The 25,081-nt window shown below is 51.9% G+C and overlaps 3 protein-coding genes across 3 annotated transcripts; 1 reads left to right on the top strand and 2 right to left on the bottom strand.

Moving 5' to 3' along the window:
* The first annotated feature begins 10,995 nt into the window (after positions 1-10,995).
* On the top strand, positions 10,996-12,482 carry Defb135 (defensin beta 135). Its single transcript, XM_048330972.1, has 2 exons — positions 10,996-11,053; positions 12,298-12,482. Exons 1-2 carry the CDS (start codon positions 10,996-10,998, stop codon positions 12,480-12,482), a joined length of 243 nt encoding a protein of 80 aa, XP_048186929.1.
* A 2,968-nt stretch (positions 12,483-15,450) lies between these two features.
* LOC125339679 (beta-defensin 43-like) lies at positions 15,451-17,571 on the bottom strand. The gene is made up of 2 exons (XM_048330929.1): positions 17,514-17,571; positions 15,451-15,605 (listed from the first exon to the last, which is right to left on the bottom strand). The coding sequence occupies exons 1-2, from the start codon at positions 17,569-17,571 to the stop codon at positions 15,451-15,453; spliced, it is 213 nt and encodes a 70-aa protein (XP_048186886.1).
* A 3,925-nt stretch (positions 17,572-21,496) lies between these two features.
* On the bottom strand, positions 21,497-24,447 carry Defb130b (defensin beta 130B). Its single transcript, XM_048330971.1, has 2 exons — positions 24,390-24,447; positions 21,497-21,678 (listed from the first exon to the last, which is right to left on the bottom strand). The coding sequence occupies exons 1-2, from the start codon at positions 24,445-24,447 to the stop codon at positions 21,497-21,499; spliced, it is 240 nt and encodes a 79-aa protein (XP_048186928.1).
* Between the last annotated feature and the right edge of the window lie 634 nt (positions 24,448-25,081).

Here is a 25,081-nt window from a genome sequence, read left to right as displayed (position 1 = left end):
CAGAGCCTGGTGTCCCTCCTTCCCGAGCGGCCTCCCTCGCAGGTGTCTGCCAGGCCCTCCTCCCCCTCTACCTGCCCCCCATTCAGGCCGGGAAGCAGGCTGGGCGGCTCCAGGCCACACCCCTGACCTCCCGGGCCGCCGGCCCGGAACCGGGCGCGTTCCCTTCAGTCCCGCAGCGCCACCCGGCGGACAGTTTGGGGAACGGTAGCAAATGAACCGCCGACATGGCGGGGCCTCCCGGGGGGGGGGGGGGGCTGGAGGGCAAACCCCTCAGGGGGAAAATCCTCCTCCTCCTCCCTCGGCGACTCGCAGGCCTCCTGGGACCTGCTGAGGCAAGGAGGTCAGGGACAGGGACTCGGGGTAGGGGAGCCAGGCTGGGTGGCACCCACTTATGAGAAGGCACCAAGGGGGTGGGGAGGGAGGAGGAGGGCAGAGGTGCGGACACCCGTGGAGAAACCTTGCGGGTCGCAGGCGAGGGGAAGAGCAAGTGCGGAGGGCCGGAGGCAGCAGAGGCGCTGGCTTGTTGGGGAACGGGAAACGGGGGACCTGCTGGGCTCGCAGGCCTGTAAACAGACTCGGGGTGCACAGCCCCCACTCGGGGCAGCCCACGCGTGCCTCCTCCACTCCCCCCTGCCGTGCCAGCGGTGTTTGGGGGGACAGCGCAGCGTAAACCCCGAGGGCCAGGGGCTGCGAGTCTGCATCCCAGGACTTTCCCCAGCCTCGCGGTTTCCGTAAATAGACCCCCTTCCCCGGAGTCTGCTTATCACCTCCACCTTCCTGTTTGCATCTCCCAGGGCTCTCCGCACAAGGCCGCCTGCATGTCCATGGCGGGGGGGGGGAGGCCTGGGAGCCCCCCCAACACACACACACACATACGCACACACACACACGCACACGCACACACACGCACGCATTGGTGATGGACTCTTTGAGAACGTGCACTTCTCTCATTGAAAGCTTAGAAAACTAAGATGGCCAACGGTGGTCAGCAGCGGGTGGGGCAGCTGAGGCCTCCATGCCCTCATCCCTGGGGGGGGGGACCCCTGGCTTGACCGCGTTCCTCCCCCCCCCCAGCCTGCAGGTGAGCCCCAGCCGGGCTGGCAGCAGGACTGGGGGAGACTCCCGGCGGAGGACCCGGCCAGGCACACCAGGACTCCCGGCCCACTGAGGCTGCCCACCGAGACAGGAAACGGGAGTCATCTCAAGTCTCTAAGTTCCCGGGTTGATCACACAGCGGGGGGAGCACAGATCGACTTAAAGCATTGCCAGAGGTTTTATTGTCCACATAAAGATGAAAGGAGTACTTGTAGTTTGAAACACAAAAGTCTCAAAAGCTGTCTTTTCAAGACCATAGTCAGTCATGTCTTTAAAACGTTCCTCCTAGACAGAATGTTCTAGATGGAATGTTCCTCCTTCTGTTTCTCCCCCTCCTTGTCCTCTCTGTCCTTGTCCTTGTCCTCCTCCTTCCACAGGGCCTCACGGTGTCACTCAGGTTGACCTTGAGATGAGAGGGACTCATTCCCAACCTCCCGAGTGCCGGGATTATGGATGCGCACCGCACACCGGGCCACAGAGGTAAGCCGTTACTACTTAAACACATGCTAACTTAGATTGAGAGCTAGCTCGTGGCTGGATAGGGTATCGGGCCAAATTCCCCCGAGGAAAGCAACAAATCGCCAATTTAAGGAAAGTTCTTCAAAGCATTTAAGTCTGGACACTAAGTATGACCCTAACAGTGCCATGTTATCAGACCGGAATTGGAGGTGGAATCAGTACCAGGGATGTAGCAACACTGAAAAACTGCTCCGCTTCCGTGTATTTACAGACCCTAGCAGGTATGAACATTCCTTTGGATGACTGACAGCCCACGGATGACTGACAGCCCACAGATAACTGACAGCCCACGGATGACTGACAGACCACGGATGACTGACAGCCCACGGATGACTGACAGCCCACGGATGACTGACAGACCACGGATGACTGACAGCCCACGGATGACTGACAGCCCACGGATGACTGACAGACCACGGATGACTGACAGCCCACGAATGACTGACAGCCCACGGATGACTGACAGCCCACAGATGACTGACAGCCCGAGGATGACTGACAGCTCACGGATGACTGACAGTCAGAGGATGACTGACAGCCCATAGATGACTGACAGCCGGAGGATGACTGACAGCCCACAGATGACTGACAGTCAGAGGATAACTGACAGCCCACAGATGACTGATAGCTCACGGATGACTGACAGACCACGGATGACTGAGCCCACAGATGACTGACAGCCCGAGGATGACTGACAGCCCACAGATGACTGACAGCCCACGGATGACTGACAGCCCACGGATGACTGACAGTCAGAGGATGACTGACAGCCCATAGATGACTGACAGCCGGAGGATGACTGACAGCCCACAGATGACTGACAGCTCACAGATGACTGACAGTCAGAGGATGACTGACAGACCACAGATGACTGACAGACCATGGATGACTGACAGCCCACAGATGACTGACAGACCATGGATGACTGACAGCCCACAGATGACTGACAGACCACGGATGACTGAGCCCACAGATGACTGACAGCCCGAGGATGACTGACAGCCCACAGATGACTGACAGCCTGTGGATGACAGCAAGTGGAAATAAAAGCCTAGGCCCATGGAAATGGACAAGTCTAAGGGGAAACCCAAGCCCCCACCTCCCTGAAGTGGGGGTGCCCTGCGGTGTGCCAGTTGTCCTGGGGGAGTCGGTCACTCCACACGGCCTGGGAGCACCAAGGAACAGGAAGCTCTAAGCTTAGATGAAGGCGGCTGCTGAAATGTAACAGAAGCAAAGCCAGTCCTCCGTGGAAGGAGGGAGCTTTGTCTTGGATCTGAAAGAATCTCTGCCGATGGTTTCCCAGTGCCACACCAGGAAATGACCTGGTCCGGGGAGAGTCAGGTGTGGGGAGGAGTCCCCAGAAGCAAGCCACAAAGAAGCAGACTAGCAACGGGTTCGCTGCCAGAGATGTCGTGGGGACCCCTGTGGTCCCCGCCCCCCAGAGTACCCCTCGCTCCCGTGTCACCCACCCACCCACCTCATCCCGCCCTACCCATCTTATCAGGCCGAGCTGCTTGTCTGGGGTCATCAGAGCTTTGGGACATATAAACGAATAAAATGCCGCGACTGGGGCTGGGGACTGGGGCTGGGAACGTGGCTTAGTGGTAGAGAGCTCGCCTTGCATGCGTGAAGCCCTGGGTTCGATTCCTCAGCACCACATACACAGAAAAAACTGGAAGTGGTGCTGGGCTCAAGTGGTAGAGTGTTATTCTTAGGCAAAAAGGAAGCCAGGGACAGTGCTCAGGCCCTGAGTTCAAGCCCCAGGACTGGCAAAAGAAAAAAAAAAGCCACAACTAAAGGCGTTTTTTTTTTTTTTTTTCTGACAGGAGGAGTCTTTTTAGCAGGAGTTATCTGTACCTGTTCTCCTCTGGGGTGTAGGGGCACACCATTGCTTCCTGGAGCTGGGGTGCGGGAAGTGAGTTTTGAGGGGCTGTGTCTGCGCCAGGCTCTGCCTGTGTGCTTGCATCTGTGGGGAGGGAGTGAAGGGGGGGGTGGGAGGCCGTGCTTTTCTCAATGGAAATCCATCACTGTGCTTCTGTGCTGCCGTTATCAGCGTTGCTATTTCGGTGGGGGCGCCGTGGGGCCTTCGTGGGGCTCAGGCCAGACGCCGGGGCGGGGGGAGGGGGTCACAGGGCAGCGATACGCCCGGGGTCCTCTGTCGTCAGAAAGCCTGAGCTCATGCCAAGGTCGCTGCGGGTCAGGGAGATAGCAGGGGGCGCTCTGGGCTCCGTGGAGACGGGCGCGGCCTCAGCCATGGAACTGAGTGGCTCCGTGTCAGCCCCAACGTTGGCGGAGATAAGGGCCTGATAATGGCGGCTCCACTCCCACGCCCCCCGCCTCCCCCCAGGGCCCAAGGCCAGAGCGAGGGCAGGGCAGGGAGGGGCCAGCGCAGAGGCCCGCAGGGAGGCCGGGCCGCCGCCAGGCCGGGGGCCCCGAGGCCTGGGGGGTGGGGGGGCCTTGCCCGGTCTCAGGCGGTTAGGACAGAAGGAGATCTGGGGGTGGGGGGCCGTGCCGGCCACATAGCGAGGTGGCCCACTTCCACTTCCTTCCCGGACTGTCTCTTGTGCTTATCACTTCTGCCGTATCTGCTGGAAAGTTCTAGCTGGTGGCCAAGGGGGTGTGCATGTCCGGGCCACCGTGGATCTGGGGGTGTTCAAGCAGGAAGAGCTGGATCACAGTCCCAATAACCCTGGGCGTCCCCTGAGCTGCGTCTGCCGCCTGCCGGGTCTCGAACCGCCTTCAGGCTGCCTACCTCATCTCCAGCGCGTCCTGATGGGCCAGCGCGCACGGATTCCCCGCTCACCGGGACTCGAGAGACATCTGCTGGACCCCGGCGGGATTGCGCGTGCTCCCGCAGCTAGTCAGCCCGTGCCAGGCGTGTAAGTGTGTGCACGTGTGGGAATAGCGCCTCGGATGCTTGTGAACCACAAGTAGTGAGCTGCGCGGGGTCGCGCTGGGGGCCGTGGCAAGCAAGCATCGGGAGTGCCCGCCTTTTTCTTCAGCAACCCTGGAGCCAGGCAGCGGCTCTGAAACCCTGCAGGGGGCCACGTGGGGCTCTGCTTTCCGTCCTCACCTGTGCGGGGGGGGGGGGGGGGGTGGATGCTAGTGATCCCATCATAACTCGTTTCAGAGTATAACTACCACTGGGTGCGAGTTGCGAATCCACGTGTGCAAGGGCAGCGCGAGTCTACTGCCCCGGGCCAGGGCAGGGGTGGCCGGGTGGCAGGCACCGCCGCACAGAGCGGGGCTCCCTGGCCGGGCTTCCAGGGCTCTGGCTGACAGTTCACAGAGCCCCGCGTTGGCTCCCGCTGAGCCCGGCGCTGACAGGAGTGGGTGGGGATGGGGGGCGTGGGAGCTGTCGGGGGCCGGGGCCAGGGCCAGGCTGGCGCCGCAGGGTGGGCAGCAGGAGCCCTTCGTGGGGCGTTCCCAGCGCAGGGGAGGGAGAGGACGGGGCCGGGAGCCGGGGAGAGAGCGGGAGAGCGGGGTGGGTTGGCGTCCCCTGCAGGGCCGTCTAGCTGGCCTTTGAAAGGGGTCCCTCCCTCGGGAGGGAGGCCCCGGCCTCCCACCGCGCCCAACTCCACACCAGCAGAGCCCCGGGGCACCTGGGGAATCTCCCCTCCCCCGCAGTGTGCACGCTTTCTGTGGGGACCCAGGGAAAGCGTGGCTTCTGGATCCTTCTCGGGCCCTGTGTTGTTCCTGGGCCCTGAGTGGCAGTCGGGTCACTGTAAGGATTTCTGGGCTCTCATGGCAGGTCTGTTACTGGGGAGACCTTGGAGCCCCAGAGGTGAAAACTGGCATCCGGAGAGGTCATCATCAAGTTTTATTGTAATTATTTACTTTGGAAACTCAATTCTAGCTTCTAAACAATTTGCTTTTATTCTGTTTTTTAATTATGCCCCTGGTTTGACTGGTTTTGTGGTTTATTTCTTTGTTGTTGTGTGTGGGTTTTTTGTTTGTTTGTTTATTTTTGTTTCCTGGGACTTGAACTCGGGGCCTGAGCACTGTCCCTGAGCCTCTTTGTGCTCAAGGCTAGTGCTCTACTGCTTGAGTCACAGCGCCACTTCTGGCTTTTTCTGCATAGTTTTTCTTTTTTTCTTTTTTTCTTTTTTGGATATAAAGAGTCTCACTGGGACTTTTCTGCCCAGGCTGGCTTCAAACCGTGATCCTCAGATCTCAGTCTCCGGAGTAGCTAGGATTAGAGGCGTATGCCACCAGTACCTGGCTCATGTGGTTTATTTCTATTTATGTGTTTATTTTCTGGTGGTACTGAGATCTGAACTCAGGATCTCATGCTTGCTACGCTTCACACAGCTCCTGCAAGGTGGACGGACAATCATTTAGAGAGGTCATAGCACAGAGCCGCCTGGCTCTTCTTACTAGTCTGCCTTGCTTTTTCATTCTATCACTGCTGCTGATGGAAATGGTTACAGAAGGGGACACTGGGGTGTTGCCTGGAAGTGGGGCCCGGGTAAGGAAAGCTTGGACGTGCTTATTTTCCTGGCACAAAATACAGCCTGAAATGTACCGTCCTACTCCCCTTCTGAGTGTGGTATCCATCATGGTGTTAAATGTATACACATTGCTAGGCAACAGGTCTCCGCAACTTCATTGAAAGTCTCCACTGTGCTGACTGGGAGGACACTGAAGAAAAAGGTAATGGCTGTCAAACGGGAGTTTAGGAAAGAAAGATTCTACCAGCCATGGATGGCATCGAGTGGCATGGAATAAAGTGTGCAAATGGTGCCCCCTGGTGGCCAGGCAGATGCACTGCACAAAGGACACCTAATAACGTTTATTCGGTGCCCAGGCACCAGGGACTGGCCAGCTGTAGAACTAGCTTGTGCCTGCCTGCATGAGGATTGGCTTCTGTCGGCCTCGCGATCCCTTCGACTGGGTCTTTACGACAGGACCTGAGTGTTCACCCATTCCTTTAATCAATGCCGTGGCGGAAAAGTGCTTTTTCCCGCCATGGCTCAGCCCGAACCAGCAGCTCAGCCACTTGCACCTTTAAAGAAACGATGGAGACCAGGGACGTGGCTCAGGGGCAGAGTACCCACCCAGAAAGCACAGGTCCCTGAGTTCAAACCCCAGGAGCAAACATTTTTAAAAGTTGAGTGACTAAAACATACTTTGCGGCCCTCATTTTTCTCCCAGCTCCTTCCCCATCTTGCTCACGGACCCTGTATGTGTTAGAGATCTGGGGAAGCCAGGGGCATCTAGCCAGGGGCTAGATGGCGCCATCTAGCAGGTGCGAACACGACAGAGGGTGACGCAGATGAAGGTAGTTTCATTGCCACGTGTGTAGTTGGAGACTCAGAGAGAGTGGAAATCAACGGTAAAAGCCAAAGATCGAGAGACAAATGCCCGCATAAAAATGGGCAAAATACATGGACAGGCATCTTCAGGATCTGCTCTGCACTGTGCTTATCAGGAGAATCTGGCAGGAGCAAGTGTTCCAGAAGATTCTAAGTAGCCACGACTCTCACTTATCACTGCCAGAGGTTAACTGATACAACCAATCTGGAACTTAGTATTTCTTCAGAAGTCAGTGCTTGTATTGAAAAGGAAAATACAAGAACAACAATGCTCATTGCAGCTTGATTTTTATCTTGCTCTGTGTGTGTGTGTGTGTGTGTGTGTGCGCGCGCGCGTGCCAGTACTGGGGCTTGAACTCGTGGCCTCTTACACTTGCTTAGCTTTTGCTCTAGAGGCTGGTGCTCTAAGCACTTTAGTCACACCTCTACTTCTGTGGTGCTGAGGTTTAATTGCAGATAAGCCTCTGAAATGCGTCTGCATGGGCTGGTTTTGCACCTCCATCCTCAGACCTCAGCCTCCTCAGGAGTTAGCATTACAGCTGTGGTTGGATCTCACGGAAACTGCAGTTCATGCAGCTAGGTTCTTGTGCTTACCCACCGAGGAGTGGTACATCTCAAAAGCAACGCAGCTGCATCAGACTGGTCTAAAGCCGCCACTAAGTCACTGTTACTACTTACGTAAATGCAAACCACTGCAAACTGTTACCAGCCCTCAGCAAATGATTGTCAATGCTCAAAATAAGCATATTTTTGGGCCCATGGACTTGTATTATTAATGAGATGAGCCCAGATTGGAACAGGAATCGGTGACTGGAGAGGAGAAGGCAGACAACAGTGAATTGGATGGAATCTGGCCCCTCCTCTGCTACCCCTAGCTCATGAGGGAGTTCTTATACTCTTGCATAAAATGGGAGTTTATTTACCTATTTCTCTGTTTATTTGTATGGCAAAGTCTCACAAGGTAGCTCAAGCTGCCCTTGAACTTGCAACCCTCCTACTTCTTCCTCCCAAATGCTGGGATCACAAGAGTGGGCCATTATGTCTGTTTTACACACCCTTCTCTTAGTGGTGGTTGACTTTTATTGAGTTGTGTCTTTTAATGATCTTGAAGTGGCTATAGGAAAGGGTTCCAGTTCAGCATGTCAATTTATGCGTAGGATGCATCTTGATGAGTGTCTTCCGTTCTGCCATTCTTCCCTCCCCATCTCTCCCAACCTCACCCGTCCCCCCAAACGTCCTAGTTTTATTTTCACATATGGACATGGAGTATTCCCACTGTGTCCGTCCACCCTTCCTCTCCACATTAGTCCTTCCCCCTCTCCCGGGGCTCTCCCCCGCCACGCTTGTGTGACAGATTTCAGCTTCCTGATATTCATTCATTTCCACATAACCTTTTTGTCTTTTTTCACAGCATGGGTTTATTGAGTACAAGACAGTGGAGTCCCCTGCCGGTTTCCAGCCAGCCCTCGGCTGCTTTTAGGGGGGCTCAGGAGGCTTGGGGAGGAATAAATGTTTTCTGTTTTACACAACAAGACATCAAGTTGTGACAGAAGGCCGTCCACGTCCATCCTGATCTACACCCAAAGAAGCATAGACCATTCACGGCTGTGCAAGTCCGGATTTTAATGCCTTCGTTGTCGTAGAAACAGTTCCCTGAAAAGAAAAGAAAAGAAAAGAAAAGAAAAAACATGGAAAAGAAGAAGCGGTGTGCAAGCAGCTGGGCGCCACCCCGGGCTTGGCCTTCCTGGGGGCGGGGTGCCCTAGCCCCGGTGACTCGCGCTGTCCCCCCCAGCCCTCACCCGCAGCTGGCTGAGTCTAAGGCTGTTTGGGAGACCGACGCGGAGAGGAACCGGGCGTCCGGATGGCTGAACGAACGCGGATGGGATGCGTGCCCCCGACCGCCATCCTGGCGTGCCACCCGTGCCCTCCTTTGCCCGCGGGGTCATCTCGTGTTGGCAGCCCCCCCCCCGCCCCCCGACTGGGGATCAGCCCTTGAGAGCCCCCCTCCCTGTCCCCCTTCAGGTTCCAAGGCACAGCCGTCTTACCTGGGGGCAAGGAGAGCACCAGGAAGAGGACTGAGCCCCACACACACAGGCCCATGGCTGCGGAGGGCACCGGCTCAGCTTCTCCCCAGTGGGTGTGTGGAAGACTTACTGCCCTTTATAGAGCTGGGCTGGGCTGGGCTGGGTGGGGCTGGAGGCCGGCCTCCGCCTGGAAGGACAGGCTGGGGAGGTCACAGCTCCTGCAGGATTCGACCAGCTGGAGTCTCTGTGCCATTAGCTAAAGAGAAAAAGCTTCCCATACTCAGGACTGGAGAGCTAGGCCTGAACCTGTGTCTGCTCACTGAATGCACGGGAAGTTCTTCGAGAGGCTCAGGGAGGCGCCAGAGCCCAGAGAACCTGTGTTACAGAATAGACGCTTCATGCGTGACTTCCTAAGATGTAGGCAAGAACTGTTGGCAGGGTTTTTGTTGTTGTTTGTTTTGCTGGTCCTGGGACTTGGACTCTGGTTCTGGGCGCTGTCCCTGGGCTCTTTTGCTCAAGGCTAGTGCTCTACCACTTGAGCACTGTGATTAATTGGAGATAGGAGTTTCTCGGACTTTCCTTCCCAGGCAGGTTTTGAACCGGGATCCTCAGATCTCAACCTCCTGAGTAGCTGGGATGACAGGTGTGGCCTGTTTACAGGGTTTTAAGAAGCAGGAGGTGTCAGTGTTCCAGCTGGGTCTGACTGCCAGCAGGTAGGCCCTCAGAAAGTGGAGAAGGGCATCTCTTTCTTCTCGTGGCTAGAGGCGGAGGCGGTGGAAAAACCCGGGGCTTGCTTCTCCACGTGGATGGTGTGAGTCGCGGGGGCAAAGGTCCGGGTGCAGAGTGGGTGGTTGGAAAGCCGCCTGTCTTGGGCCAGGAGAGCCGGGTGGGTGCCGTGCTGGATGCTCAGCTGCAGGGGTGGAGCTGGGCGAGCGAGGCCCCCAGAGACCCAGCGCCTGCGTGGGCAGCGCCGGGCAGCGGATCACAGCGCACATCGTAACTCGGACCATCGTCTGCCCCTCGAGGCAGGCTTGGCCCTGACCCACGAATACTGGGGTGCCAGTCTGTCGTGAGTTTCATCGGTCATACTCCATTTGCAGGCACAGGCCCGGAGAGACATGACGTGACCTTGGAACCTCACGTTCTTCTCAGGAAGAACCTTCTAGAGGGAAGGGTCCCAGGAGGCCTGCACTTGGTTGCGACGGGGCTCAGATCCGATCCTCACCACTGGCCACCGAAGCCATGGCCAGAGGCTCCCCGGGGTCCCCCATCCATCCCGAGATGGCGGGGGACTGGGCTGGCCCGGAGGGCGGAGGGCTTCCGGAGCCGGCCGGGCCTCTGCGTGAGCCGTCGGTGCAGGCCTTCCTTCGCTTTACCTTGTTCAGTCGTGCCTTGGAAACGTGGAAAGCTCAAGCCAGTAATCAGTTGTACAAGCAAACTCAGTAAAATGGAGTCAAATTCAAACCCCCCCCCCCCCCGCAACTGAAGCAGCAAGGATTGAGCTTCTAGCCGAACACGGGGGGCACAAGAACAATAGAAAAACCACTGTCTGTGCTTGAGCAGGCTCAGTGGGGAGAAGGGAGACCTGGCTGTTCCAAGTGAGCAAGACACCCCACGCCTGAGAGGCTGGGTAACCAGGTGGGTGGTTTTTATTGCCTTGGATAAGATTTGATGGCACTTGAGGCTTGAGGACATTCTGTAAAGAGAAATTGCCTGGGGTTCCTGGCTGTTCCCTGGAACAAAGAGTTTAGTGCTTGCTTTCAAGATTTAATGGCCTTCTCCAAAGCACCCAACGCCCTTAGACAGGCTCTCTTAACTTCTGCCAGACTGCCTACGAGAACAGGGTTCTGCGGCCATTTCCTTATCTTACTCCTCCTCAAATTTCTAACCCAGTTGTGACAACTGCGGAAGAGAGACAGAAGAGTATGGGTGTGATTGTTTGCAAAGGTCCGTTAGCCATGCGGCTCCCCCTCCTGGGAAAGCTACATATAGCGGGGGGCCTCCCCTCCTCCGCTCAGCTGCCTTTGTGCCACTGCCTGGCCATGAGGAGCCTACTGCGGGTCCTTGTGGCCCTTGTCTTGCTCTCCTGTGTTCCGGCAGGTAAAGCAGATCCCTTCCCTGTGGAGTTTGGGACAGGGAAGGGGACGAGAGTGTGAGCGTTCTACGAGGGTGAGACAAACGCAGCACAGACGGGGACCCTGGGGGAGAGTGGGGCTCTGGGCTTCTTCAGGGCAGACAATTTGCCAAGGACGCATCAACGGGAGATGGCTCTCTACGGACAGGAAGCTGGCTCTGGATTTTGATCTGGAGTCTATTAAGCTTGTGGGGAAGCTCAGGTCGATATTGGCAAAGGGGTGGGGGGGGGGCAAAGCAGACAACAACAAAGAAAAGACCTTTTAGCTGGGTGCCGGGGCCTCACGCCTCTAATCCAAGCTACTCAGGAGGCTGGGACCTGAGGATCGCAGTTCGAAGCCAGCCCAGGCAGGAAAGTCTGGGAGACTCTTATCTCCAATGAACTGCTCAGAAAAAGCAGGAAGCGGAGCTGTGGCCCAAGTGGTAGAACACTACTCTTGAGCTCAGAGGCTCAGGGACAGCACCCAGGCCCTGAGTTCAAGCCCCAGGACTGCAACAACAACAACAACAAAAAAGACCTTTTACAGACAGGTAGGGCTGAGGTGGGGAGGCTCTTCCTTGAGGACTCTTAGGACTTTCCCTCCTCAGGTTAGCTAACTGCGGAGTCTTTCCTAGGGAAAAATGTCCTGAGCAGAATACACAAAGCTTTGAACTAACGTCTGTCCGGCACACGGAATCGGATGAGGCATCCTTGATAGCATTTCTGTTCTCTGGACAGAAGCAAGTAACTTGACAAAACCAAGCGCTGAGTTCCCTGACTAGCACGAGGGCTCTCCACGTGGCTTTGCTTGTGGGGTTCTGCGGGAGGCCCCTCCCCAGCCAGGCACAGCAGGGAGGCCAGTAGCAAAACATCCTGCAAACACAGTTGGAAGCGGGAGCTTGGGGAATGATAGCGCAGCCAGCCGTCCTTCCCCACGCCCAGGCTCACAGGCAGCCTGGCCTGTCACAACGGGGTGCAGGCCCATCTCCCACCGCTCCCCGGTACCTGCGTAGGATTGACTTGTGATTCGTGCAAGTGTGGGCCGTGAGCCCGTAGCGCATCACGGAGCACCCCTTCCGGAGAGAAGCAATTAGAAAGGAGGACTCTAGATGTACTATGTCTTTGGGTATCCTGAATGGGTCGTTAATGTGTAGCCCAGAGTCTAACCTAACCTTGACCATGGGATCCGCCCGGACACTGACTGTGAATTTGCCTTTGTTTCTGTTGGCAGTTAGAAGCGGCATAAATGACGAAGTAAGAGTCATGTACAGTTCATGCTGGCGGCAAAAGGGAGTTTGCAAGACAACATGCCTGTCAGATGAATTGTTTCATATTCTCTGCGATGATGTAGATGTGTGCTGTGTAAGAAAAGGCTTTTTACCTCCCCTGGTGGAGCCTGAAAATGTAGACTACTAAGTGCACAGTCGTTATGTAAATGCTGTGTGAATAACTAGCTTGATTAAAAACCACATAAACTCTCTTTTTGTTTTAAGTCTTACATGCTCTTATCAGTTGCAACATTTAGTAAGGGCGGGGTAGGAGGAAGAATAGTTCTTTCCCTGTGACCTAGCCTGCATATCTAACCCATTAGCATGTTCTGGGATGGAGCAAGAATGTCTTAAAAATATGATATATACTTATTCTGGGAAAGTGGCTCCTTTGGGCACAAAAAGTGTTTGTAACACCCCCCCCCCCACACACACAGGATGGATGACTCTTTTTGAAGGGAGCATGTGACATAATATATTTTTTGTTTAAAGGAAAAATCCAGACATCGGTGGTCAAAGTTTGAAGACTTTGAAGTCTCTGGGCCCATTTGATTATTTAAATGTGAAAAAGCAACAGTAAAAACAATGAAATGTACCCCGGGTTAGAATAAAGGGGAACACTTCTCCAAGATGAATCTGAGCCAAACCCTCGCCCACTTTTCCCCGCAAGTCCCCATTACGCTGGGTTGCACACTACACCTGCTATCAGCTGTACCCACACCCCTGTGTAGGTAGAGTCCCGTTGCTCTGTCTTTCCCTTGGTCTCCACCTTGATGTCTCCTCAAATTCTTTACTGTGACAAAGTCATGAGCTCAGTCCTCGAGGCCTCCCCCACCCCCACCCCCCAGACCCCGTTCCTGAAGCAGCTCCAGTCACAAGGTCTGGTAACAGCCCTTTGGCGATGCCACCAGTGAGCACCATCAGTTCTGGCCACAGTTGCCTGGGGCCTTGCCAGGGTAAATGCCGTCAGCTAAGACGTCTCTCTTCTTTCTGCTCCTTTCCCCTGTGCAGACCCAGCTCTCCTCAGATCTCAGCTTTCTCTTTACTTCACTGACACTCTCTTGGTCTTTGCCTCAATGTGTCCTCAAGTTCTTTTTTGTGACATCATCACCAGCATGACATCAGACAAGGGCTTAATATCTAAAATGTTCAAGGACCTCAAGGAACGGAGCTCATGCAACTTACAGGCAGAGACAAGCAAGGGGTGACATGGTTCAGGAAACATTACCTTCATTATCTGACTTATGGAACTGTAACTCCTTTGTACAAGTCCTTCATAAGAACAATTTAAAAACACAAATGGAATCAGTAGAATCAGTGGACACTGAATTTCCTCATTTCTATCAATTTGAAGATATAAATTTTCTTGGACCACACTCTGGGCTAAGACAGTACTTCAAAAGTTTGTCTGAATAGTTCAGTTAGTATAATTCAATCAATGCCTACAGACAGTCACTCACTATTTAATTGTTTATTTCATTATTCATTTATTCATCCTCAGGCTGGTTTCTACAAATTCCGTGAGTCAGAGACTGCTGAGGTATAAATCTGAATATGGTAAAGACCTTAACCACAATGAATTTCTAGCCTGGACAAAAACAAAGAGGAAGCACAGAATGTCCCCAAGAAGAGGAAACCAGACAAGTGTCACTAGGTCTCTGCAGCATGAAATGCTCTTGTGAGTGTGCAGGTGGATGGGGAATCTCACTGGAGCTCAGGGCCTTTGAGTTAAGCTCACAAGTTTTGGAGACACGCCCCTCTTCAGAATGAGCAACTCTGGAAGTGTCTCTGTTTTCACCTAGGAGACGGTGTTAGGAAATGGCCACAGGATTTGGCTGTGCATAGAAGCAAGTCCTGGAAGATAAGTGACCCTCAGGAAAAGTGGCTGTCCACGTGCTTGTGCCGTGTCCACCTCCGTCCCGAGTCACGGGATTGGCGTACAATGGTCTGTGAGCCCGTAGTGACGTGAGTGAATGATTACTGAGTGCATGGGTGAGTGCCACCTGCAGGACCGGCGTTACTAACGAGGGGACGGAGGCCGCCGCTCGGGCCGGGCACTCTGCGCCTTCTGGGTGGGGTTCCTTGGGGAGATGGCAGCCCAGAGATGCCCTGGAGGACTCTGGGAAGCCAAAGCCTGCCTCGGTTCCTCTGGCAACAAGCTAGGAGACCGTGGCAGGCAGTAGAGGGGAGGTGCTGAGAATCAAGGGAGCCGGTTCTGTCCCGGCTTCAAGAAGACTGGGTCCTCTTTATTAAATTGCCGGGGTGGAGTCACGGGATCTGAAAGTACTTCCAGGAGGCTGCAGAGTTAGATGGGCCTCTGCCCGGCCCGGCTCTGAAGGGGTTCGGTGAAGAAGCACAGGAGCCGAGCCCGTGGCTGGGTTAGCTCATGTTACCTGACCATTGATTGCACCTCGTATACCATGTAGCTCGACATTGTGTACCCTATAAATGTGAACCATCACTATTTTTAAAATAAAAAAAAGAGATTCACACAGAAAAAAAAGACTTAACAGGATGCGCAGACGTGAAAGAATAATATGATAAACTCACATATTTCATTGTCTAGTAGTAGATAATCTTCTTTTCATTTATCATTTCCAGTTGCAACCACGGGAGTAGGATTCCAAAGCAAATTCGGCCCAGCTCCTCTTTCCAGCCCAGCCCGCTTCTGCCCCTGGCCGTGTCGTCGTTTCTCCTTGCTAGCTTTGGGTTTTAAACAGTCCGTATGCCATTGGTGTGTTCACAAAGCAAAGAGCAATGTCCACCTATCAACCAAAGTGACATCTTTTCGCACTGAATACTGCATGAGTCAAGAGATAATTTCCAACATGATTCGGGTCTCTAGGACAACCTAGCCTTCCCCAGCGAGGATTTTGATTTTGTTTTGCTGACTGACTGGAAGATAGTAGGAGAGGTCAGGAAACAGTGTGCTTCTACACAGAAATTGAGGAAGGAAATGGAGGCTTTATAAAGTTGGTGTTTAACCTGACCAGCTAGACATGTAGTTACTGTGACATTTCTTTTATCCAGCCTATTAATTATTATTGGCTAGATAATAACATTTTACACACTTTTTGTTTATTTTCTTGGAATCGAAGAGAACATAGTTGGTCTTTTCACCATTTCTTTTTTTTCTTAATTTCCGATTTCTTGGTCTTACAGCAGATGCTCCAGTCATCACAATATCTCACTGAATATTCATCGGCGTTGCACTTCATCCTGCAGCTGTAATATCTTGTGGAACAGCCAGCTTTGAAAAGGAAGCTTCTGGCTTTGAAAAGAGAAGACAAGTTGTATTAGGCTATGTTGCTTGTCATTTTTCATCTCTGTGATGCTTCAGCAAGAAAATACAGTAGCAAAGAATTTTCCTGGAAAAAAAAAATAACTCAGGGCTGGGAACGTGGCTTAGTGGTAGAGTGCTCGCCTAGCATGCATGAAGCCCTGGGTTCGATTCCTCAGCACCATATAAATAGAAAAGAAATCAGAAGTGGGGCTGTGGCTCAAGTGGCAGAGTGCTAGCCTTGAGCAAAAGAAGCTCAGGGACAGTGCTCAGGCCCTGAGCTCAAGGCCCCAGACTGGGGGTAAAAAAAGTAACAAAAACCCATGTAAGGAAGTGCAGATATTGAGGAAAGATAGGTGATGGTTTCTTCCTTAAAGAGAAACGAGGGATGGGGCAATACTGAGAAGGGACAGTCTTTTTGTTGTTATTTTTGTCCTTGGCTGTGGTGATTGGACTCAGCCTGAGCACTGTCTTGAGCTCTTTTGCTCAAGGCTTAACGCTCTACCACTTTAAGCTACCACACCACTTCCAGTTTTCTGATGGTTAACTACAGGGTCTGGTGGGGACTTTCCTGCCTGGGCTGGCTTTGAACTGGTATCCTCAGATCCCAGCCTCCTGACTAGCTAGGATGCCAGGCTGAAGCCACTGACACCAGGCTGAAGGGTAGTTTTTAATGAACACTGCCACTGCATATTTCTGCTGAAATTAAAGATTTGGTTGGAAGTTGGAGACTCAGGATGCAGGAAAGAAGTTCGATTTCAGAAATGGCAATGGCATGAAAATATGATCCTTTGAATCTCAGCCTCCTGAGTAGCTGGAATCCCTGAAGATCTTTTATAATTTCTATTTCAACTTCTCTTTGGCCTACTAGCTGCTTGAGAGCATGGTGCTTACTTTGCACGAATTTGTCCATTTCCTGAAAGTCTCCCTGCGAATGCCTTACAACTTCATGCCTCTGTGATTGGGAAGATGCTTGGTATGAGTTCTTTTTTTTTTTTTTTTTTTTGCCAGTCCTAGGCTGTGAACTCAGGGCCTGAGCACTGTCCCTGGCTTCTTTTTTGCTCAAGGCTAGCACTCTGCCACTTGAGCCACAGCACCACTTCTGGCCATTTTCTGTATATGTGGTGCTGAGGAATCAAATCCAGGGCCTTATGTATACGAGGCAAGCACTCTTGCCACTAGGCCATATCCCCAGCCCCTTGGTGTGAGTTCTGTCTTCTGACATGTGCTGTGTTTTGTGGTTTGTTTCATGAACTAACTTAGATCACTTGTGGAGAACACCTATGTGCATTTGAGAAGAACGCGTATTTTTTTCTGTTGGATGGGCCATTATTTCATGCATGTTTGTTCTGGCTTTGTGGTCTACACTGGAGTCCCGATGCCATGCTTTTTAACCTGTCATTGCTTGAAGTAGCAATCGCCTCCTATACCGAACTTTAGTGTATTCTTCTCCTATCCATGAGTATCTGCCTGTGCTGCCCTGCAGTCTCAGCAGAAGTTCTTTCGGAGGCGCGAATGTGTGCTTGGCACGGATTCTGCAATCCCCAGTGGGGTTGGTGCTCACTGCCTCTTCCCCCCTCCCCCCGCCCCCCACCTTATCATTGCCAACCTCCACTCTTCTCGTTTCCCCAAATGTCCTGTACCCTGTGTGCATCCTCAGCCATCTTTCGGTCCACCCAGAAACCTCAAGCTAAAGTTCCTGTGCTAAATTAACAAGAAGAACCGCCTTCTAGACTCTGTCTTTAGCATCAGCTCGCTGGCCTTCCACAAGCCCTGCTTCCGGCTGGGAAGCCTGCCCTTGCTCCTGGATTTGCAGACTCTTGGAAGACCTTGCACTCTCTCTCTCTCTCTCTCTCGCCTCCATTTTCGTACGTCTGGAGTGAGAGGTCGCTGTCTTACCTGGAGGAAGCATGGAGAAGAAGGCCAGGAGCCCCAGGAAGGAGAGCAGGACTCTCATGGCGAAAGGACGTTGTCCAGAGCTGGAGCCGGAGCCGGAGCTGATCCGCGCAATCCCCACCGGGCGCCGGATGACTATTGAACCCTTCAGTAGCAAGAACATTTCTGTGTCCCGGCGAGGCTGTGTGTGAGAAGACAGCAGGCTGTAGACGTGACCCTCAGTCACCCACAGGACATTTGCTACAGGCCGGCAGGGTTTGGACCAAGGTCAGCAGCTGAAGTGCAGGCAGGGAGATTTGTTCTGCTGAAACTGTGAACTGTTGAGCTGTGAACGTTGGTTACAGAGTCAAAGCATTTATTTCTTTACCTCCCCCCCCCACACCCCCTGGGAGAAGAAGGACTAGAGACAGCATCTCTCATCTTGGAAATGTGCAGCAACATAATTAAGCGATGATGAAATTAGAAACCACCCAGGGATGATCTGAAGGCTGCCGGCTGTGTGAAACCTGTTGGAGATCCTTTCATTCCCTGCCACCAGAACTGAGCTGGAATTGCCCCCAGCTCTGATGATAAACGCCGAGGTTTCCAGTGTTTAATCACGCACCTGTGAGCTCTTAGCTTTATGAATAGGAAAACTTAGGAAGCGTAGTTTATATTGCAAAGCAGTAACGTTTCTGAGACAAAATCAGGGACGTCCTTCATGGACCACAAAGAGAAGAATCTCTGGGGACCTTCTGACACCTGTGAACATTTGCTCCCAGGCCTGAGAGGCGGCCAGGGTTCCCGGAAGCCTGGGGACCGTGGTTGGAGACAGGAAGAAGGGTGGGAGGAAGGCACTGCACTCTGGGCTGGGCTGGTGGGCACCTCTGGTGAGCGTTGAGAAGAACTTCTCCCCAGATTGCACCTGGCTTCAAAGAGGGAAGATGCTCTAGCCAATGACTTTGCTTCAAGGAACACAGAGGAAAGATAGTGATCAAGGGCTTAGGTACACATTGTCACAGCGGAAGGAGACAGGAGGTCAATGACCATCAGATAATGACTTTGACCTAGGAATTTTGGGTTTCATTGAGTTTAGTTTGCCGCAAATAGTCAAATAATTTATAGTCAAGTATTTGTTGTTTACCTCCCTCCCTCCTTTCTCCATTCCCTCCCTCCTTTCCTCCTTCCCTCCCTCCCTTACGTCTACTGTATTGCTGGGGATGGAACCAGGACCTCCTGGTTACTCAGCAATTAATTCTACCACTTCCTTTATCTTTTCATCAATCATACTTCCACTAAATCACTAATAAAGCTTTATCAGTATAATGTGAATAGACATAGATATGTAAATATATGCCTACTGTATGCTTAATCTTTTCCTTCTATTTCTAAATACATACTTTATTTAAAAATCAGAAAACCATTAAGTCTGCATGATAAGTGCAATGTACTACTTCACCACTTAAATGATCATTACTATTTTGCTTTATGTATCCTCTATCATATTTCTCTCTCATAATTCATTTGTTGCTTTAATTTTATGTATACCATGCTATTATTTTCCTATATCATTTTCTTCCTGCGTGGCACTTTGAGATTATTATTAATTATAATTATTACTAATGCCTACTGATGGGACACATTAATGTGTTTCCCATATAACTTCATACATGAATATAACCTGCTTTGATCATTTCCACTCTTCTTGTAGTTTTTTCTCTCTTGAGGTCAAACAATGTTTGCTTTCTATAATTGGGCTTGTAGATACATACCATTGTGTTTTCCCCTTGCTCAGTGGATGACTTTATGATCATACAGTGCTTTTGGGGTCTCTTTTTGTTGTTGTTGTTTATTTGGTTTTTTTTGTTGTTGTTGTTGTTGCCAGTCCTGGGCCTTGAACTCAGGGCCTGGGCACTGTCCCTGGCTTCTTTTTGCTCAAGGCTAGCACTCTGCCACTTGAGCCACAGCGCCACGTCTGGCCATTTTCTATATATGTGGTGCTGAGGAATTGAACCCAGGGCTTCATGTATAGGAGGCAAGCGCTCTACCACTAGGCCGTATCCCCAGCCCCTGGGTCTCTTTTTTAAAAATCATAAAATTTTTTTTTAAATCTGTTTTATCTTCCACAAGTGGGGTGGCTTCTGCTTGCACCGGGGCTCCCTTTGCCTGGAATGTATTTGCAGATCCTCCCCTGGGCTGGCTTAGGACAAAGGCGGGCCTGCGGACTGAGCAGAGGCTGGGGGCAGCGGCGGGAGGCGGGGTAGGGGGGAAGGCAGCCAGCTCCAGGTCTCTGGGGGGCCGGAATTCTTAGGTTCCTCGGGCCTCCCGCCACGCAGGCCCGCGTGCCAGGCTGGGCACCGGGGTCCCAGTCGGGACGCCGGGTCTGGTGAGGTTCTGTCCCCGCGTGGACCTGGGCAGTGACCTGGGCAAGCCCAGAGCCTTCTCTGAAGCAGAGACCCGCGTGTGCGTGCCTGCGGACCCCGCTCCCTTCCCGGGAGGCGAGCCCAGGTCGGTGGCACGCTTCCCATTGTGCTGCTTCCCCTTCCTCCTGCAAAGGGAAGTCCTCCACGGCCCGGGAGCCACGCTGCCCACCCCCTCGCCCCACCCAGGGCTTTCCCTTTAGGTACTTTTCAGAGTGGGTCTTGTTAGCTGTTCCCCTGCCTTAGGTCCTCAGCTCCTCCCAGGAGCCCCCAGGTCCACCCACACCCAACCTCCCAGCCCTAGAGCTATAGTGGGCCACTCCCACTCGCCATTCACACCCCCCTACTTGCCCACTAGCCCCAGGGAAGCCGCCACCCAGATCACCTGGATTGGGGGCAGAAGGCCAACGCCCTGTGGCTCCCTCTCCCGCGGAGACAGGGCTCCACGAATAAACCCCGTGTGAACCTTCTCCTCCGCGTGGTCCCTTGGCGTGGCTGGGAGGTAGCCTTTCGGGTCTTATGTCTGTACCTAGTAGGGCTAGCCTCAAATGGTGATCCTTCTACCTAAATCTGGGTAGCTGGGACCACAGATGGCCAATCCCCCCCTCTCCCCCCCCCCCCCACCTCGCTAATCCTGGTTTATTTGTTGGGGTGGAGTCTCGCAAATACTTTGTTTTTACTTAGGCTGTCCCTGAACCAGATCCTGTCAACCTCCACTTCCCGAATAGCTGGGCATACAGGCCTAGGCCACTGTCCTAGGCCTCACTGCAGACTGCCACCAGGTGATGGCAGCGGTGTACTTAGGTTATCCCTCACGGTATTTCAAATGACGGCAGTTACAGAGTTGGTCTCATACAGTGCTCCGCTGTGATGATACACAGTGATAAATTCTGCTTTGGGCTTTTGGTCCTGATGAGTATTATTCATTTGTTCATGATTGCTATGCCCGCCCACGCCACTGCCATCAGTGGATCTGTTGCTGCTGCCCTGTAAAGACACATAGATGCAAAGGAACTCTGGCCTATTGGATCCTGCAGTGGCCTCTAAGGTGTTCTGCCAGGCGTTTGTGTTTTCCAAATAAATTCCATCTTGTGTGAGAATAAGCGCCTCCTGCAGGAATATTTTATTTTTATCTCTTTGGATTTTATCGAGTACAATTCTGTGATTTGGGATTGTGGGTTTGGGAATTATGGCCTCGATTTCTTTGCCTTATTCATGGTTTGTGCATGCTAGGCGAGTGACTTATCACTGAGCTATCCTCCCAGCTCTAACATGGTGCTTTTCCAGGATGTTAAGTAATCCAATACCATCTACTGTTCTTCCATACTCATTATTTTTACACAAAGTTTTGTCTTTGTCTTTTTTCTTAGGCACTTGTATTTTATAGGTTTATCTTCAGGATATAGGGTGATCGTATGACTCAGATTAATCTTATGGTTTTGAAAGGGCATTAACCAGACACGCCACAGGGACTAGTAGGACACTATTTTTATTTCCAGTCCAAAGGAAAGGAAGCTGGGCTTCACTGAAGTCTACACAACCCGTCCACATGTTCTGGAGTTGGGAAAGTCCCTGGTTTGCTCCCGTCTATGAAGGCTTTGCTTTGGGCACTGGCGTTGGGTAGGGCCCATAGATCCACCACCTCCGACAGCACACCTTGGTGCTACTGCACACACCAATCTTATGTTCTATGGTTGTGCATGCCTTTTCAAGGCAACTTCCTTTCAACATGGCGCATCTCTTTGTCCCTGGAATAAGGCCAGTATTTCCTGCACAGGAGGAGATGTGACATGATTAAATCACTATCTACACATTGGAAATATTCATAAAGCAATGATACTCTCCTCCCTCCCCCTGAAGAAAGATTCAAACATATTGCCCACAGGAGAGGGCCATACTCGTAGACAAAAGCAGTGCCCTGTGTGGAGACAGGACGGCCAGGGATTCCACGCACCTTGGAAGAAACAGGTCAATTTCTGAAACATTACGGAGATGAGGTCTCACCCTCACCTGAGGTGCCCTTGGTTGTTGCCAGAACTAGAGGCGGTTTTGGAATGTAGCAGGTAAGGCATGGTGGCGCTAAACTTCTTATCTAGTGAATCTCAACCTGTGACAAATGCCCCGCAGCTCTCCGCTGAGAAGCACTGTTCTGAATGAAATCACTGTCCTTCTACCTCTCCACGGAACTTATACCAGCTTCAGCTTCATCTCCTCTGTAGAATCCCTATCAGTCATCCAGAGTCCAACTCCACTCATCTCCCCAAGTCACGACTATTTAAGAAATAATGCCCTTACCACTCCTGAGCATCTGCCCAGAACATCACAAGTCAGCTATGGTAAAGACACGAGCACACCCATGCTCACTGCTGCACTATTCACAACAGACAAGGTGTGGAAATGGCCCAGATGCCCTAGGATAAATCAATAGAACCCAAACACGTGGTACCCAGACACAAAGGAATTTTACTCATCTCTTAGAAAGCATACGATCATGTCATTTGTAGAGAAATAGATGGACATAGAACAAATCATGTTGAATGAAGTGAGCCAGGGTCAGAGAGACAAACCTCAGACAGGTGGCTCACGCCTGTAATTCTAGTTACTTGGGATGCTGAGATCTGGAGATCACAGTTCAAAGCCAGCCTAGGTTGGAAAGTCTGTGAGACTCTCCAGAAAACCAGAAGTGGAGCTGTGGCTCAAAGTGGTAGATCACTAGCTTTGAGCAAAAAGAGTGCACGGGGCCTGAGAAATGTGGCTTAGTGGTAGAGTGCTTGCCTAGCATGCGTGAAGCCCTGAGTTCGATTCCTCAGCACCACATAAAACAGGAAAAGCCAGAAGTGGCGCTGTGGTTCAAGTGATAGAGTGCCAGCCTTGAGCCAAAGAAGCTCAGGAACAGTGCCCAGGCCTTGAGTTCAAGCCCCAGGACTGGCAAAAAAGAACAATTACTATGATATCCATTCTCTTAACAAAAGTGTAAAGGCTATAGACAAGGCCATTGTCTAGTTGATGCCTAGACCTATTCAACTTGTATAACTGAAATTTAATATCCGTCTTTAAATCATCCCTCCCAGGATCCTGTAATCATTCCCATTTCTAGTTCCTTAATACTTCAGTCTCTTTCTGGAATTTTCAGGCAACCCATAGGAGTGGAATTCTGCAATTTCATTTTCCGATTTCTCAATACCTAATGAGGAGATTTTGAAAAGACAAAGGTGTGATGGAAGTCAGGTAACATTTGTATGGCTGCATCCACACCCGTGGGTTGGTGAGCACACCCTGGGCACCGATGAAAGAGTTGATTCCGTTTGCTGCATTGCCACCTCTATGTGACCTTAGCAAGATTCTTTAAGAGATTGTGACTGTTCTGATCTAAAATCATTTGACCACTAGAGTGCCTTCTTATGTTTAAATAATTACCATTATCATTGTACACGAGATGCTGCTGCAAGAGTATGTCAATACCACAGTTGTCTCTTCTGACTAAATCTGAGAAATAAGTTGAGACATGACTTACATTCATTGAGGAAAAGACAACCATGTCAGTGCAGAGCCCAAAGTGTGCATAGATTAGAGCAAGATCTAACAAGTGACTGCATAGAAAGCCACTTTAGAGAGGAACAAAGGAGGAAATCGATGTTCCATGATCACAGAAGCCATTTTGAAAGCTATGGTCCTCTGCCATTCGCATATAAGAATTTTTATCAGTTCTTACCAGGACCCGGGTGAAACAGACATCCAAGTGTTTAAATTAGGAGCCTATGGGAAAAGTCAGATTCTTAAAATGCTTCCTAAGTAATTTCCCCATTGAAATCGCATTCTACTGTTGATACTTTGCTCAAGTTTCCCCTGCTCACAATTTCTATTTGTCTTCTCTCTTTTTTGCCAGTCCTGGGGCTTGGATTCAGGGCCTGAGCACTGTCCCTGGATTCTTTTTGATGAAGGCCAGCACTCTGACACTTGAGCCACAGAGCCTCTTCTGGCCTTTTCTATATGTGTGGTGCTGAGGATTCGAACCCAGGGCTTCGTGTATATGAGGCAAGCACTCTTGGCCTCTATTTATCTTTTATAACTCAGCGCCCTGCTTTCCTGTTCTCTTCCTGACGTCTTCCGCACATATTGCTCATGTCCCCCTAGGATCCGCTCTGTATTTCCATTCATTAACCTAAGTTAACAGCTCCTCGGTGGCTCTTTTCCGGGCAGTGGGGTGCTGGCAGTGGGTGTTACTTTGCATTCTGGGCCTCCAGCCTCCTGCGAAGGCTTCTATAGGCCCCTTTTTCCTACTCATGGAGTTCTTGCACCCCTTTTATGTGGCAGACTCCCCACCCCGCCTCTTACTCTTGGCTTCCTGGGTTCTAAAGGAGATGGGAGGTACCTGTGTACCGGGGTGCGCAGGGACCCCCGAGTTCGATGCTCAGAGACGAATCCTGCACCCAGGGAGGGCTCCTCACAAGCCACTTCTGAGCTCATGTCACCCACTTACCTTTTGGTATTAAGGTCACAAAGAAGAGAAGAACAGAAAGCAGGGGGTGGAGCCTCATGGTTGAGGGCCCAGAGGCAGTGGCAGTGACCCTCCAGGGGCTCCTGGGCTTTTATTCCCTGGGGGGAGGGGGGGCTGCGCCTCCTCTGGGCAGTGAGGCTTAACTGGCAGAAGGGCAGAGCCGCCTCTGTTGGAATGCTTCTGAGCTCTGGAGCCCTGAAACTCGGTGAGCAATTGGCCTAATTACAGGCAAGCAGTGGGCACGCATTTCCTCTTTCTATGCACTGTGGACTTCTCCAAGGGTCAGGACCAGTCGCCACTTTTCTTGTTGTAATTTCTTATTTATGTTTTCTTTTCCATTAGATGGTGTAATGAAAGTATTATAATGCAGTGCGTGCATACAATGTGTAATGAATGATAAAGTCAGGTAATCACGGTCTGTCTTGGGAAGGTTCCACTTTTTTTCCAGGATTTTTTTTTTTTTTGAGAGGGGTTGGTGCTGGTTCTAGGGCTTGAACTCAGGACCTGAGCACTATCCCTAAGCTTTTGTGCTTAATTAAGGCTAGCACTCTACCACTCAAGCCACAGCTCCACTTCCAGCTTTGTGGTAATTTATTAGCGATAGGAGTCTCACGGACTTTTCTGCTGAGGCTGGCTTTGAACCACGATCCTTGGATCTCAGCCTCCTGTACAGC

Source organism: Perognathus longimembris, chromosome 21, assembly GCF_023159225.1.
Source record: "Perognathus longimembris pacificus isolate PPM17 chromosome 21, ASM2315922v1, whole genome shotgun sequence".
Lineage (NCBI taxonomy): Eukaryota > Metazoa > Chordata > Mammalia > Rodentia > Heteromyidae > Perognathus > Perognathus longimembris.
The sequence above is the reverse complement of the archived record's forward strand: the minus strand, read 5'-3'. Positions and strand labels throughout refer to the sequence as shown.